We start from the raw sequence: 17,465 nt of genomic DNA, 5'->3' as shown, positions 1-17,465 counted from the left end.
TTGCCCAATCACTTAGTTTTGTGAGATCTTTTTGAAGTTCTTCACAGTCTGCTTTGGTCTTAACTATCTTGAGCAGTTTAGTATCATCTGCAAACTTTGCCACCTCACTGTTTACCCCTTTCTCTTACAATAATTAAAATGAAGTGCTATTAAAGGATGTTTTCTAATTTCTGTATAGCTTTGGCTCAGCTTCCTTGTGAAAGTTAAAAAACAAACAACCTTTTTATCTTTAACAACACTGTATCTTCTCTTGTCCTACTGCATATGTCTTTTCTTATTCACTGCATAAATTTCTCCTTGGAGGAAAAACAAACATTTACAGTCAAAAAATGATCGAGCTTCACAATATGCAGTGAAGTCGCTACCTTTGTAATGTGAATGTGTTTTTTCTCCTTTTTATACATTTTTAATATCCATCACCATGCTAAGTGCTCAGAATAAATTTATGAAATGAACTACTTTAAGTTTGAAAAGACAGATGTGAGTGCAAAGTGGACACCAGGTTCAGCATCATATAATCTATTGGAATACAAGAATACACTAGGGTGACCAGATGTCCCGATTTTATAGGGACAGTCTCGATTTTTAGGTCTTTTTCTTATATAGGCTCTTATTACCCCCACCCCCACCCCCGTCCTGATTTTTCACATTTGCTGTTTGGTCACCCTAGAATACACAGAGGTAAGAAATCGTATGAAAAGAGGCCTCAAACATTTGGTCTTTTGCTTTGGAGCTATCATACACCCAAAAGTCTTGCTTGAATTGTTTAATCTTGCACTTTTTTAGCAGAGTAATAGACCCTCACTTTTTGGTTGACTATCTTGGGAGCACACAATGGAGTAATATATGATTATTTACCTTTCAAATAACGTCATTGGACTCATCATGGTTTCTCTCAAAGGCATACACAGTTACCATAAATATAATATGGAACTTGTAGGAAAAAAAGGAGGACCGATCCATCTATGAGCACAATATTTCACTTATCTGTTTCTCAACATATTTTTTGGTATCTGAGAACATCTGAATGGACAGATGGAATAGCAGCAGCATCACCTGCTATGGCAAAGACAGGCACGGAGTGTAGCTAAGTAAATTGTGCTGTGTTGCATTTTTTTTACATCTCAGTGGAAAAGAACAAAATATTAGAGAGAGAGAGAGAGAGGAAATAGAAAAAGAAATATAACAAACATTTTACTGGGCACTTCTGTAAATTTCATTAAATGCACTTCTGGTACGGACCAGTACTGTAAGGAAAGACTTGAGTGCACTTTGAATGACATGAAGTCAGAAAACCTGGCACTGTCACTTCTCTATGTCCAAATGGCTAGTGATCTTTGGCAATCCCTGTGCCCCCATCTGCCAAGATCCACAAAAACTGATGGCTTAACAATTAGCTCAAAACTGGCCTTAGGCATTGATTCATTGTCTATTTACCTTGAAACAAGAGAAAAGGCAGTGTTGTTATCGATTCCAGGGATGACCAAGCAGTAGCATAAACATGTATGTAAGCTGCTTGATTTAAAGTAACCTGCCCAACACCTGTTGATAATATGGACTGCAGTTTAGTTGTCTGACCAAGAAAGAACCTATTTATTCCTGAATCTTTCAACACATAATTATCACCAAAATTAGCAGAAATTGTAAGAAAATAATATCCCTTTACTGACCAACAGAAGTCCCAGAGGGAGGTACACATCAATCCCCCACTCAAAAACACACAGAACCTGAACTGAACCAGCAGAGATATCTGAACAAACCTTAATATCTGCCTCAAAAATCTACTCTGTCTGCCAGAATGAAATGCCACTGAAAGCAGGAGGCAAGAATTGCTGCTCGCCCAGTAGATAATCCTGCAGCCTTCTTGTAAATCAAATAGAATAGTGTGACCATCTGGCACCAGGTGTGGCTGCTGCCAAGTGAGAACAGAAGATAAATCCTAGGACAATGACACAAAACACATAACATTCAAGCATCCATTTAAAAACTAGCTGTTTCAGGAGCTCAAGGCAGTCATCCTTAAGCACCAGAGGTTTTTGACTAAGGGCTTTTCTTCATTGCAACAGATAGCTGAAGTTAGTACACTTGAGTTACTCCACTTGAGCTAGCCTAGCTTAAGTGAGAACAGAGTAAGAGTGACCACATTGTGAAACAACATTCTTGCTACACAAAGTGATAGGAGTGAAGCCAAAAAAATGTAACTCCAGCTGCTGCATATTCACTGCATTTCTAGCTAGTGCATCAACCTTAGCCCCAGACAGGCTGGCTGGCTCAAGCTTAAAGCCCCACTTAATTCGAGCTAGAGATTTTTGTGAGTGGGTGGGAGCTGGGTTATGGGGCAAACCTGAAGTTTGCAGCAATGTAGTGAAGACAAAACCTTAAAGTAATACATTGTCTGCCATACCCAATTCATTCTCAAAGTAAGCAAGACAGTCTTACTGTCCAAGTTGCCAGCTTGTCATCCCAGCCAGGCCCTGCACAAGGATGAAGAAACAGGGAAGAGGAAAAGTGGCTTCCTATATCAGAAATAGTTGCTATCCTCCCTCTCCCCCTACAGAAGTAGAGAAGGGAGACACTAGGTCCATAGAAATAGCAGCTGTCCAGGTGATCACAACAGCAGCACACACTTATGGGGCTCCCTATAGAGCTGACTCATCCCCACATGTGAGGTATAGAGGGTTGCTTTCCCCTCTCCCATTCAGCAGGTATCCACCAGGCAGTGAAATAGGGCCAGAGACAGATTCCACTCAGCCTGCTGAATCGAGAACTATTGCAGCTGCCCTTATTTCATTCCCCACAAGAGGGTCATGGCTGCAGGATCTTGGCGCACAAAGTACCTGAGACTGGTGGATACCTCCAGGACTTTGCAAGGGTAGCTACAACTTGTCTCATTGGGAAGCTCCTAGAGTTACTGTGGCTCCCACTTCCGCTGCCACCATCCTCAGGGCTCCATTAGGGAAGCACTGGCAGACCTAGGACCTGAACTGGCTGGCTGGTGGAGGAGATTCAAGGGAATTCCTTGGGATTTGGTCCAAGTCAGCACCACCATGTCTTCCCGCTGAAGCATGGCAAGGCATCCTCTACCATAGGGCAGGAGTAGAATGACTTCTTCCCTTTAGCCAGGATACAATGACCCTCACTCACTATGGGGCAAAGAGTGAGGGAGATTCAGAAGACAGGGAGGAGCTGGCCTACTGGAAGAGGGTGATGGGACATTGGCTGAAAACCTTCCCTTTAGGCTAACTGAAGCCCCAGTGAGGCAAGATAGGTTTTCTGAGGAGACAGGAGGAAAACCTGGTTACTGTTGTGAGCCATACTATAAATATTTGTTTTAATGTTTAATTTTAATAAGGTAGCATTGTGTTTGGTTAGCTCATGTATTTGTTTTAGTTCTGCTGCCAGCGTGTGTTTGTCTTTCGGGATTAAAAGTGTAATTGGCTTGACTGTTTGGAGTTTGTTTAAAGTACGGTTAGATTTGAAAGTTTGTTCCATTTACATTTCAGGTGTATGTGTGGGTACATGAGGGCATGTGGGTACGTGTGTGAATGTAGGTTTTCACTGTGACTGTAGCACAACTTTTCCCCTCCCATTCTTTCTGCAGTTGTGTGTGTGTGTGGTGGTGGTGGTGTTGTTGGTTTTTTTGCCCTTGTCTATTTATTTATCCACTTGGTACTTCCATATCTGAGGAAAAATTGCTGATTTTGTTTGGCCTCCGGCATACCCTCTATACAATATCTTTATTTCTTTTGATATCTAGTACAGTTCAGAACACTGTGGCACTTGTGACTGAAGATTCAAGGCAAAAAGACAGTTGAAGTTGTATGGGCAATGCGACAGGCTACATTGTCAAGTGTTCTATGGGATTTTTAATTGCAGGATTCCCAATGATTTTAACAGCTAAAATACTATTCAATATTTTGAATTTTTTTCCATGTTGCATGTCCTTGAACTTCTATTTTTCATGACAAACACATTGAAAAGCAGAGCCTTGGATGTGGAGTTCATGTTTAAAAAAAATTGTATCATTAGAAGGATGAGAGTGCACTGAGGCAAATAGCTGAAATGAGATAGTGTGTGGTGTATGAGTTGGAAGAAAGAAGAACAATTTAACGAGGAAGATGCCTCTCATGAACTATAAAAGGTATTAAATAGGCTATGTACATAGGCACCATTTAGCAGGTATGGTTTTGGCTCACATTATGTGCAGCTGTGAGGCACATTATAGTGCAAAAGATCAGTATGTGACTGTGGATCTTTGTGCAGTTTTATAATATAGAAAAAAAACAATGCAAAAGGGGAAAATAAAACATTTTTTAGAAAGTGGAGTATAGCAAATTAGTCAGACCTGCACAAATGTTGCCGGGTAAAAGGTTTCCTACAATATACACCTCATTATAAACAAAGTCATAGCTCTTGATTGTTCTATGCATATATGAAACTCGTTTGCATTAAGGGCTAGTCTCATTATTTATTACTATAGCAAAAGGAAAGTGGGCTGTGTGGAGAATTTAAAATATTATGGGAAGGAAGGAACAGAAACTAGCAGTCATGATGGAAGATATTTTTAAAACAGACTCCTAGATGGATAGGGCATAAGATGTAGTAAGGCTGGGTTTATATTAATATTGAAAATTTGAAGGGCTTATAGAGACAGTCATCTAGGTCAGATACTGGGAAATTTGCTAAAAGCAAAGAACGTAAGAATGGCCATACTAGATCGCACCAATAGTCCATCTAGCCCACTATCCTATCTTTTGACAATAACCAATGTCAGGTACTTCAAAGGAAATGAATAGTACAAGGCAATTATTAAGTGATCCATCCCCTGTCATCCAGTCCCAGCATCTGACTGTCAGAGGCTTAGGGGACACCCAGAGTACGGAGTTGTATCTTTGACCTTGTTGGCTAATAGCCATTGATGGACTTATCCTCCATTAACTTATTTAATTCTTTTTTTAACCCAGTTATAATTTTGGCCTTCATAACATCCCTGGCAGCCACAGGTGGACTGTGCATTGTGTGAAGAAATACTTCCTTTAGTTTGATTTAAATCCACTGCCTATTAATTTAATTGAGTGACGCCCTGGAAGAAGATCTGAAAGATCTTCTGAAACTGAAATCTCTGGTAGCTCAGAGTGCTTTACTGCAGCCATCTTCTTCAGAATACAAAAACTAGTAGATTTTAGACAAAAATAGTTTCATTGGAAAACTTGATTAAACTTTAATCTGAAACAAATTGCTTGCTTGCATGATTCATCTGGAGCAAACTTTGTGTAGGGTGAAGAGAGGCACACTCAAGCAAATAGATTTACTTGATGAACGGCAATGAGATAAAGCTGTGTTAATTACAAGGCAATGTCAGATAGATGAATTGAGATGGTGTTGGAGAATCAGATCAGAAACAAAAATATCTGGTGAGTTGGCATCCACTTCCAACTGGGGAGGAAAGCTCCTGATCCCATTACATACATGGAATAAGTGATTGCCTCGATGTTGGGAACAGAAGTGTAAGATGACCACATCAATGACATATAGTAGATATCTGCAAAGTTTCTGTGAGAGAGATGGTTCTGAAACTCAAGTGGAGCACAAATTTTGCCATGATCTGGAAGCTGACAGTAACTAGGAAAAAAAAGACTTATCATTTGAAGGAAACAATATTCTAAACTTTCCTTTTCTCAGCCTAGCAACACAGAAGATAACGGGTGTGGGTGAAACCTACTTTCACAAAGAAAATATGGAGGTAGCATTTATGATTCTGAGCTGAGGCAAATTAAGGCATATGTGCGATAAGCCTGTACTTAAGAGAAAAGTTTAGCTATCCACCAAGTCAAATAAAATTAATTTCTGGATTGTTTTGGCCAATGTATCAAAAATGTTTTTCACACATAGCTGTTGTTTTTCCTTTCAACATAGCAGACAAAATTATTGATGTAATGCCATTGTACTCCATGGAATTACACCAGGGATGAACTTGGTCTAAATTGTTTAAGTAAAAAGATACAACAACATACCATTACTTAGTAAATATATTTTGGGAAAGGACCATGCAGTAATCTGATGTAATATTTTGAATATTGCTGAACTACCAAATGTGTCATTTCTAACACGAAAATAAAAGAAACCAACAAAAGTGCAACTGAACTTTGTCAGCAGAACAAAATAATGCCATAGTAATGGTAATGCTATGGTGTATTTACTACCCAACAAGGGAAAATGACAGTCACATAGTTGTTTACTAGGGCCATCAGGGATACTCTTTATTAAATATTTTTTTTATTATTTTTAATAGAGACTCAAGGAACTGAAACAGAGGGAGTTTGCTCGAAATGTAGCTTCCAAGTCAAGAAAAGATGAAAGGAAACAGGAAAAGGCCCTCCAACGTTTGCACAAGTTAGCTGAACTGAGGAAAGAAGCAGCATGGTGAGTGAATAACTACTGAAATGGAAAAAGCACTGGAAAAATAATCCCCAAACTATTAGTTGGGGTTGTGGGACACATGACTGTTAAGATCCTGAGCCCAGAACAAGGTGCACATATTTTTATGGCAAACTCTAAGCTGTATGGATGCAGTAATTTGATCTGGCACTATGTGAAGAAATAAATGTTTAACATTACTTCTTTAGTGGAGCTAAAATGACATGTATTTTTAGTTAAAATATGTTCCATACATATTTCATAAAGCCAGGCACAGTGTTGAAAGCATTAGTGAACTAGGTCAAGCATTTGAAGCTTGGCATTATTTTATTGATGAGGAAAGGATACACTCTATCTTTCCTGGATGTAACAAATCTGTGTGACTTAGAGCTTGAACTGCTCACCTGGGAATGCATCAGGAAATCTAGGTTTAAATTTAAATAGCTAGAGAAACTATATAGGGGAATACCTTAAAAGAAAATGTTCCTTGTCCTGAACCCATCAGGGTGCTTAGTCTAATCATAACAATCATGTCTCACCAGATGTATATTCTCTGTTGAATCTGGAAATATATTTCTAGTTGATATTGATATTTCTTCGTTTGAGATGACAGCCTTTTTACCAAAAAAATACATTATTTTTAACAAAAAATAAATAGACAACTCAGTGTAAAAGAATTTGAATCACTTTCAGTTTGTTCCAACATAGATCTAACAATCACAGAAAAAACTGTCGGTGGTTAATCTGTAAATGGAAGGGTTATTCAGATGTTCTCTATGGTGAGACCTGAATCTCACTCGGTGAACTGCCACATTATTCAGTTGAATGTGAGGGCTATAGTTTTCCGTCAAAAATTGGTAACATCTGTATGTTGTACAACATATTGAAACAAAGTACATCGAAACAAGTGGGAATATCCTGAATGAAGGTAGGTGTGTATGGAATGAACAGTACAGCCTCACAGTTTGTAATTTCTTTGAGGCAACATATATATATATATATTAACGAGAAGTGGCAGGTTTTTTCACTACTGTATTAAGGCTTTGCAACCTTTAAACAACACACAGCTAAATCCTTCTCTCTAACTCCCCATGCTGTGTTAGTGATAATACAGAATGGCATCACTGTTTATGGTATAGAGCAGATAGGATGAAAGACAATAGAGCATCTAGTGTATATACTGAGTTGAAATTACTAGTTGGACTTCTGGGATAGCGTATGCATCTAGATATGGCTATACATGCTTAAGAAGCACAATTCAGGAGTGTTACTTGATACATCAGGAAAAAAAGGCAAACATATCTGTTAAAGTCTGACTATACTGTGAAAAGTGACTGTTTAAAATGTCATGGAGATTCCATATTTAGTCTATCTCAATGACTTGCACATTGAACTTGATTTGTTTACAAGCAAAACATCTAACTACTAGCTTTATAAACTCATGTGATCTGAAAATTCTCTACAGTTCATGTCCAGTAATATGAATTCTGCAATCAGAAATTAGCTTTTTGTCTTTTATTTATGGTACACAAGTCCAGCTTGCACATCTATACCATATTGACTCTTTAATGCTAACGTAGTAAGTACCTCATTTTGTCACTGAGCTAATATTCCTGTGTTGGAATAAAGACATATAGGTCCAAACTTCTTAACTGTGCCCAAAATATTTGCAAGTGCATACATGTAATGAGCACAAAAAATCTTTTCTAGCAAAATTGACACTTACATGTGTAAAATGGATGAACTTACAAACTTTGCTGACAGAATTAAAGATCATTGAAAATGTAGATGAAAAGGAACAGATATAGTTAAGAGGTTGATGTCATTTTTGCAGTTACTTTTCAGATAGATAGATAGATAGATAGATAGATAGATAGATCTGTTGATTCCCATATGTTGTTCTAAGTAACTGAGAGTAGGTTCAAAAGCAGCATTAAAATTAGTATAATTTCAACTTAATAAAAACCTTATTAAAATATTCAATTGACAAAATGCAATGTACATTTTAGGACTAGGAGAGTAAAGAATATGATCTAGCCTTATGGATTAATATCACTGGATCATGGTGGGGGTGATCCTGTGCATCAGGAATAGAGTAGTAAGCTGCCAGTTAATGTGTTTTTAAATCCAAAAGTACAGCAAACACTTTTCATGAAAATAATTTGTGGAAAATCCAATTTTCTGTCTAAAACAGAACACTTTCAACCATCCCTAACTGCTTTAATGTGTTCAACTTCAGGTGGGTTTTGAGGAATTTTCAAAATATTCAGCTAGTGCAGAAGCAAGGATCAATCTTTCCCAGGAGGGCAGATTGACATGAATATTTAATCCCTGTGTTCCATGTTCTCCAATGGCACACACTACTGATTTCTGCCTGTAGTTCAGATATTAGTAACAATCTGTAAAGCCATGTATAGTTTGGGATACAGTTAGTCTGCTGTGATGTCTTAGTTGTTAGTCTTAATTTGGCAGCTAGCCAGTCATTCTCAGATGAGTGCTCCCATCTCTGGAAACTGTTCCCCTGAAATGTCCATCAAAGGCTGAATTTGGAAAACTTCAGGCAGTGGCACCAATTCAGATTTTTTTTTGGAAGGAGGAAAAATTCTGATCCCTGCCACTCCTCCCCCAAGCAAGGCCCCTGCTCATTGCCTGCTCTCCCACAGGGAACCAGGCCTTCCTCAGCCAGCAGGGGCGGTTCTAGGTATTTTGCCGTCCCAAGCATGGCAGGCAGGCTGCCTTCAGCGGCTTGCCTGTGGGAGGTCCCCGGTCCCGCGGATTCGGCGGCAGCCTGCAGGAGGTCTGCCGAAGCCGCGGGACCAGCGGACCTTCCGCAGGCACACCGCCAAAGGCAGCCTGCCTGCTGCCCTTGCAGAGACCGGCAGAGCACCTCCCATGGCTTGCCGCCCCAGGCATGCGCTTGACATGCTGGCCTGGAGCTGCCTCTGTCAGCCAGTTGCCGCCAGGAGTCAAGTTCTTGGCTGACTCCCCTGTGTTCCACTATAGAAGAACAGACTCTCCATGCTCCACATCACAACATCATTTGGCCTGGTTGCCCCTCCATCTAGACAGAAAGGTGGCCAGGCCAAATCTGAACGGTCTAATCTCATGTACAAGTTGCAAACATCACTCACTGAAATATGATCAAGTTGCTTCTCTATTTGATTTAGTGTGGAACCACTGCTTAAAAGTGGCTATGTCATGGCCGCTCTACTCCTGGGCTTTGCAGCCTATGGAACTTTGAGCAAGTGCAAAACCCTTTGAGGAAGGGGATTTGCCTCTTGCTCTTACCTTCCTAACTGTTGTCACTGAAGTTAGATCACATTGTAAAGCCACTTTTTTCAGTGAGGTTGGTAAAAAAAAACAAACAAACATATTTTGGGCTTTCTTTCCATTCTGTTTTTTGTCAAATGCTTTTTCTGTTTTGAGGGGATGGTGTTTATATGAAGGGTGAGACTGTGTCTGAATGTTGGGTTCTGTCTGTATGTAATACTTAATGTATTATTGTTCTTATAGGGGCTATGCAAGGCAATAAATAAATTTCTTTTTGCTAATATTAGCTAGGTTAGGCTGGTAAAAGAAGTCAAAATTTAATTCTGTGAAAGAGCTATCCAGAGATATTTTCAACCTATCTGGAGTCAGGTAACACAGGAATTCTCTCAGGTGAAGCCCCTTTTTTGTGAGATACCCCCAATTTTCAGCCAAAATAGATTAAACACAGATAGACATCCAGGCTTCTGGATTATTACCTGTACTGAATCTGTGAAGGTTTTCAGGTTTTTCCATCATTACTTCAAATATGTCAGTTTGATTTTTCAGTTAAAAACAAAAAAGTGTTGTACTACATTGTGAAAGATAGGTCTTTGCTGGCTAAGTTTCAAAAGTAGCATGACTTATGGTAATGCAGAAATCCCCAAATTGTGATCTGTAGACTACTGCTGCTCTGTTGGCTCTTCTTGCTTCTTGTTGAGTCAAACAGAACAGACGGGATGAGGAGACAAAATCAAGAACAAAAGTAGACAATGTGATTAATTTTTTTCATGAAGGATAAATCACTTATTGCACTAGGGTCAGCTGAAAGTACATAAACACTTACCTAATCATATTTTTTTTTCATGTAAGAATTTGATAAGGTTTTCACAGTTATGTTTGTGATCGCAAATAGGAGGAGAGGTTGACTGGTGGTCACATAGGGATGGTGAGGCAGTCTCTGTGAGAGGGAGGCAATTTATGAGACATGCTCTGTCCTGCTATATTTTGCAGTAGGAAGAAGTTTGAAAACCCCTGCTGTAATGTAGTCTTGTTTTGGAGCTATTGATTTAGAATAGTTAACCTGTTCCCCTAGAAATCTTTGTGGAAATAAATGTAACACAATGTTATGGAAATAACAGTACAATCGGAATGAAGTAACTCTGAACATCTAATTTCTTTGAAGTGTACTTATGGAAGCTTATGTTTTGTTTTTTAGTGCTCCTGGGAGTGGTCCCATGTTCAAGTCCACTACAGTTACTGTGAGAGATAATTTCCATGAAATTCCACAAAGTACTATCATAGACTCTTCTAACAAACAACAAAATTTCAATTGTACATTAATGCACAATGCACAGAATGCGAAAGAAGTTATTTCTAGTGCTTTTTCTGCTTCTGAAAGCACAAGTAATATCAAATCTGACACTCACAAACTTGGGGATCAAGTACCAAGAGCCCATGGACATAAAATAGGATTCTCTTTTGCTTTTCCTAAAAAAGCATCAGTGAAGTTGGAGTCCTCAGCTGCTGTTTTCTATGAATATAATGATGAAACATCGAGTGAACATGGATTTAGCAGAAGAAGTAGATTTGTTCCAGGAGCTTGTAATCTTCAGTTTCCACCAGCAACAGAAATAGTTTTGTGCTCTGAGGAGAAACAAAACTATATTCACCCACTGATGGAAAAAGGTACTGACATAGCAGAAGCTTCTGAAGTTCAGGAGTCAAAAGAACTATCCAGTAAAGAGAATAATATAATACTAGATAATACAGTATTAGTTCCTGCTGATTCTCATTTGAAACAACCTGTGTCTTGTGATTTGGATGGCTATTGTGTTGATGTCAATTCAACAGCATTACGAGATCAATCACTGTCCACAGTTGCCATTAATAATCAGGCGCTACCTGTAGAAAATCACAATTCTGAGAGGTTGGGAAAGAAATCCCCAGCTCTTGATATCACTGATGATTGCTTACCTTTGCAAGATATCACAGAGGAAAATGATAAATACATTAATAGTGAATCATCCACAACTGAAGCAGAAATTAAAAAACTTGGGTCTGATGTACATATGTCATCAAATTCTGAAGGGGAGAGTACAGCCTTACAAAACAAACAAGAAACACATAAAAGACCTTGTGAACCATTTGTTCCTGTTCTGAGCAAACATGGACTGTCTGTTCTTCAGTGGCCCTCTGAAATGTTAATTTACACAAATACAGAACCATCCATTTCATATAGCTGTAATCCTTTATGTTTTGACTTCAAGTCATCAAGAGGAAGTGACTGCATGGAGAAAACTAAACATCAGTCAAATGTACCTCATTCTCATCACAAAACTGAGTCCAACCAGAGTCTTGTTTTAGATGACACAGGTAAATCTATTTCAGAATGTGCTGATTACAAAACAGAAATTAATAAAAATGTGTGCGAGCAAGCAACATCACTTATAACAGATGTTTCGTTAGATAAAAGCTGTGAACCTGCAACAAATCAAGATAAAATGTGCTCTTTCAGGACTGGAAAAACAGAAAAATACCACATTTCCAAAAGCCATTTACGACAGGACACCATGATAGATGATAAACACAACAAAGTCTGGAACAAAGAAACTCACAAAAGATGGTTTCACAAAAATAGGAAAAGGAAAAGAAGGAGAAAATTATGTCATCACCATCATGAGGAAACAGCAAAGGCAGACGCTGAAGTTTCTTCTACAGCTGAACAGGAAATTAATTATGTCAATGAAGATAAACATCAGCACCTTCAGAATACTTCAGGGAAGTGCAGAGATGAAATTGGAAGCATATGGTTAGCCTCAGAGCAGTTACAACAGTCATGTAAAAAACTTGTCATTGAAAACAGCGATCACAAAAGAACTCTGTCCACATCAACACACATACATTGTGATAAAGGCCCATGTGGGACTTGGAACACAAAAAACGGTGATGACCACTTCACAGTCTCTGAACCTCTGCACAGAAAGTACAAAGCAAACTCTCATAGGCAATCAAAACAACTGACTTTTAATTCTGGAAGACATAACTTAACATATTCTAGAACATTATGTAGCTGTAAGGTCAGAAGAGCTAGCTGTAGTACAGATCATAAATGTTTGGAAAAATGTACAAGTCAAAGCCAGTCCATCAAGAGAGCCTACAACTTTCTGACTGATGAACCTGAAAGATCTCATCGAAAGCGAAGACAACATACATATTCTTGTTCATCAGATGAAAGTTCATGTAGACAGGAATTTTTATCAGAAGAGTATCTCAGGCAAACAAGTAATTTAGCTGCACATTGTAAGCCTAAAAGAAAAAGAAGGAGAAAAAGATCTAGAACCCATCACATATTTGTCAACAAAGAACCAAGAAGAAATGAAAACCATAGACCTTCCAGAGGCAATTCTACATTAAATATTTTGGGGGAATTGTTAACTCAAGAAAATATACAACAAACAAAAACTCAACCCATAAAAGATTATACAGAAAACGTGGTGCAAACAACGCAGCTGGTAGAAAACAAGTTGACTCTACAATCTGATTGTTTACCTTTATCAGAAAGTAACAAATCAACAGAGGGTTCAGCAACAGAGAGCTCTCCAAGTACATTTTTGGAGAACTTAACACATTCCTCTGCTTCTGTAATTGAACATAATATTCTGACAACTGCAACACCAGAGAACAAGCTAGAAAAAGAAAAGAAACATGAAAATATAAGGGCTCCTGAAAGTCAAGCTCCTTATAAAGTGCCCAGTATTGACAGAAATGTGGAACAAACTCCTCGTAAATCATATCTATGCCAATATCAAGTAGCAGAGACCATACCACAAGAAAAAATAAATGAGGCAACCAGTGAGTGGCTGTGGTATAATTCAGGCACATTTAACAGCCCTCCACCTTTGTCATTCAAAGAAGCACATATAAATAGTCATACCCTTTTAACCACTGAACAGATACTTGCCCCATTTACGTTGCCTGATCAGACATTGATATTTCCCCCAGAAAACCATGGAAAATTCAAAGACTTGCAATGTGAGGCCTATCAGCAGCTCATGCAGCAAAATATGCTGGCTAACAAAGTGAAGTTTGCCTTTCCTCGCACTGTAATTCAACCTTCTAATTCTCCTCTGCAGCCTTTGCCCTTGCAGCAGCCATTATGTTCTACCTCTGTAACCACAATCCATCACACTGTATTACAGCAGCATGCTGCCGCTGCTGCCGCTGCAGGTACATTTAAGGTTCTCCAGCCTCACCAACAGTTTCTTTCACAGGTCCCAACCCTTTCAAGAACACCTTTACCTCATCTCGCAGTAGGACCTAGACTTTGTCCAGGAACCCATACAACTTTTGTTGCTCCACCACAGTTGCCACTAATTCCAACTTCTGTCCTTCATCCGAGTCACCTGGCTTTCCCCCCATTACCTCATGCATTGTTTCCTTCGCTGCTTTCACCGCATCCAGCTGTCATTCCATTGCAGCCTCTCTTTTAGGTAAGTTTTCAACAATCAAAATGGAAAGAGTTGTCTCTAAATGAACATACTGCTACATGTAAGCACTCATCAGTATTGACAAATGGTTCTTTAAGTGACTGGGATAAACTGGTTAAAATGCCTCATTAATTTGGAATCATTTACTATAAGTGTAACAATGCAAATATGTATGTAAAGTTCAGCTCCATAATATAACTAAAGCACTGAATAGTCTGATACTAATATGAACTATATATATATGAAAATCATGTCTTAGAATATGTATAATGTATATAAAATATATTTATAGTATTGTAATTTATGTTGTAAAGTATGCTCGTTTTGTTTTTTTTAAATCTTTGTGAACTTGCACCTATTTAATGTTTAGACAAAGCTGATGCACTGTTTTGTACAATGTTTCTTGAAACTGTAAATCTAGTGACAAACTATCTCTTGCAATAAATTTTTTGTTAACTATTTAAGTATATCAAAAATCATTCATTGTAAGCCTCATAGATAATGGGTTTCAGCACTTGAATAACATAGTCTACTCCTGCTATGTTTGGATAACCAGGTTTCCTATCATTCAGTGATTTATCATCAAGCTCAGAGGCTAACGCTTTAAGGGTAACTGTCTTACCGAGCAAGGGACAAAGGGTAATAGATCTATTTGTGTTAGCAGTTTGATGTCACTGAGACAAATTTTGTCTACTTGTAGTATGGGGACAAACTGCTGACTGTTTGAGATGCTCTCTTTTCTCTTAAACCAAAACCAAATCTTTTAAAGTAACATAAACAACACGGGGGAAAAAAAGCAAGGGCATATGGAGTAAACTGGAAACCACATCTGCATTTAGCTTCTTCAGCATAAATAGCACTACATTTCCCGGCAGATGTCATCCACATCTGCACATACGTGTGACTGAAACCACCAAAGTTGTTCTGCCATTTTGCTTCTGCAAAACCCACATACATGGAAATGGAATAGCTGGTCATGTAACCTGCAGTGTGTGTGGGAGGGCAAGAGGTGTGCCCTTTTTGTGAGTGCAATTTATTTTATGCCTAAAAATAGGCACATTTAAATGGTGATCAGTTCAGAAAATTTAGCCAAATAATTACATTGTTCCCTTGGTGGACACATAGCTCATGTTTACCTCAGTGGGAGACAAACAAGCATATCAGAAGGGAGAATGTTGTCACTTGTGTATCATTTCATGTGATAAGTGGAAATGGCAAGGATATTTGGTCTTATTTGACCTGAGGAAAGTGACAACCCCAACTAGGAATTTCCAATCTTTTAAGTGGCTGAATCAAACTCTTACGATCACATTAACAATTTTGTCTGAATGTTTTCATATTGTATGGTTCTAGAGCATTTTGTCAAATATATATAAAATGGTCCTTCTGACAGTCCTCTCTAATACCCCAACCCCCTTATTTAGGTCTGATCTGATCCAACTCTCATACAAGTCAATGGGAATCTTTCTGTTGGAGTTACTGGAGTTGGATTAGGTCCATAATGATGACCCAGCCCTAAATGTATATGGCCCTAGCCCAGCAACACATGACCAGTCCCATTCGCTTTAAATGGGACCAATCACATGAATAAAGAAGAGGGTTTGCAAAATGACCCATAGTGGTCGTAACATACCCTCTTGTAATAAAATGTAAGGGATAATTTTGAAATTCATGTTGGCTTCCTTTCATCGTTTATATGATTATGATAAAATTAAGTGTAAGTGAACCTCAAGGAAAGATAATTTTTGAAGAATATATTAAATAATACCAATTTCACTCTTAAGAGAGAATAAAATGGCATAAATATATTGTTATATTTGCCACCTATAATACTAAAACTTACCTCTGCCAATAAAGCAAATTTTAATATAATATTACATTCAAAAGCCATCTCAATCACTTTCAAATATAATTTTAAAGCTCTGGCGTACACATATTTTACTTGCTCCAACATCTTGCAGATATAGTACCATTGTAAAAGGAAAACTATATTACTGTTCTAAAGACTGGTACAAAAGAGCACTTTGATGGCCTGGTTTTCCAAGAAGCTGAGAGGTCACAAATGGATTTGCCATAATGGGTGCTGCAGGTGCTGAGGAACTTTCAAAATCTGACTAAAAGATTTTTAGTTTTTTTAGTTTTCATCCCTCCAGTTTGTGGTTTCACGCCTAATTTTGTTTAATCTGGTATATGGAAAAGGCAGCTTAATGGCTATTTTTTTTTATGTTATGTGTGTGAAATGTATTTTTCCTGTTTTAATGGTTTTAGACTAATTTCTGATTTAAGTAACAATTTATATTTAACATGTTGTTTAGAAAAGGTTAGGGGCAAAATAGCAATTCTATAACATTACAATTAGAAAATAATAAGATACGGTGTAAAACAATTATATACAGTTTTATTAACAAGTTTTATGTTGCAGCTAGTCAAAATTCCCCAAATTTAAAATTTTCAACAAGCATTTTCATCTAAAGATCATTTTTTGTTTTAAAAAATCCCAAAAATTTGCAACAATTTTTCTACTAGTTCTATTTTATACTTTGGATTTTACACTTTAACTGGAATTTAGCTTAAATGTATTGTCTCTTAAGGAATTCAACAGTTTTATAATATTGCAAATATTGCATTACAATAGTGTATAAAGTTAATGGATATAAGTAAAATAACAATAATGAGAAGGTGTAAGTATTCTTATTCATTAATACCTTAAGCTATAGCACTGTTTTGTATATGTAACTTCAAATATAGAAGTACAGAAATGTTTTCTAATATCAAAGACTGAATTTCAAATTGAACAAGCTAAATTAAATTATTTAATCAATATTTAATGTGAGTTGCTATTGTATTACTAAATAATATTTACTGGATACATAATCTAAGTGTAGTTCTGTATACTTGTAGAATGTATACTTGTATTTTCTGATTTTACAATCTCATTCTTAAGTATGGAAATCTTTGCAAGTGCTGAATAATTGAAGACACTATGATCCCTAGATACACAACCTGCCAAGTTTCTTAAATTGAATTAATTTCTTTAGAATGTTCAAATCCATTCAGAAATGTTCCTTTTAATGTTTTGCAGTTCCAACTCATATTGCCAACTTATATAATGATTGGAGTCTGATTCCAAGGTAAAGAAATAAAAATAAGTTACCGTTCCTTTAAATCACCTGAGTTGTTGGAATTAATTTATCTTCAGATTGCAATGATAAACCTAAATTAAGTTATAGATTTTGTTAAATGGCTTTCCATTCCCAGAACAGCCAGACAAAGAAATGATTGAAAAGTTAATATGTTCCACTGAGATGAGAA

At 37.6% G+C, this 17,465-nt stretch overlaps 1 protein-coding gene across 1 annotated transcript in view; it reads left to right on the top strand.

The window, feature by feature from the left end:
• Positions 1–14,578, top strand: part of ZNF804A (zinc finger protein 804A) — a 251,711-nt gene extending 237,133 nt beyond the window's left edge. Inside the window, exons 3-4 of the mRNA XM_032768211.2 lie at positions 6,293–6,423; positions 10,883–14,578. Coding sequence (XP_032624102.1) covers positions 6,293–6,423; positions 10,883–14,156 — 3,405 coding nt within the window. The 3' untranslated portion in view covers positions 14,157–14,578. The remainder of the gene's footprint in view (positions 1–6,292; positions 6,424–10,882) is intronic.
• Positions 14,579–17,465: the final 2,887 nt, after the last annotated feature.

The sequence above is a fragment of the Chelonoidis abingdonii genome, chromosome 10, assembly GCF_003597395.2.
Source record: "Chelonoidis abingdonii isolate Lonesome George chromosome 10, CheloAbing_2.0, whole genome shotgun sequence".
Taxonomy (NCBI): Eukaryota; Metazoa; Chordata; order Testudines; family Testudinidae; genus Chelonoidis; species Chelonoidis abingdonii.
This window is presented reverse-complemented; position numbering and strand designations above follow the sequence as displayed.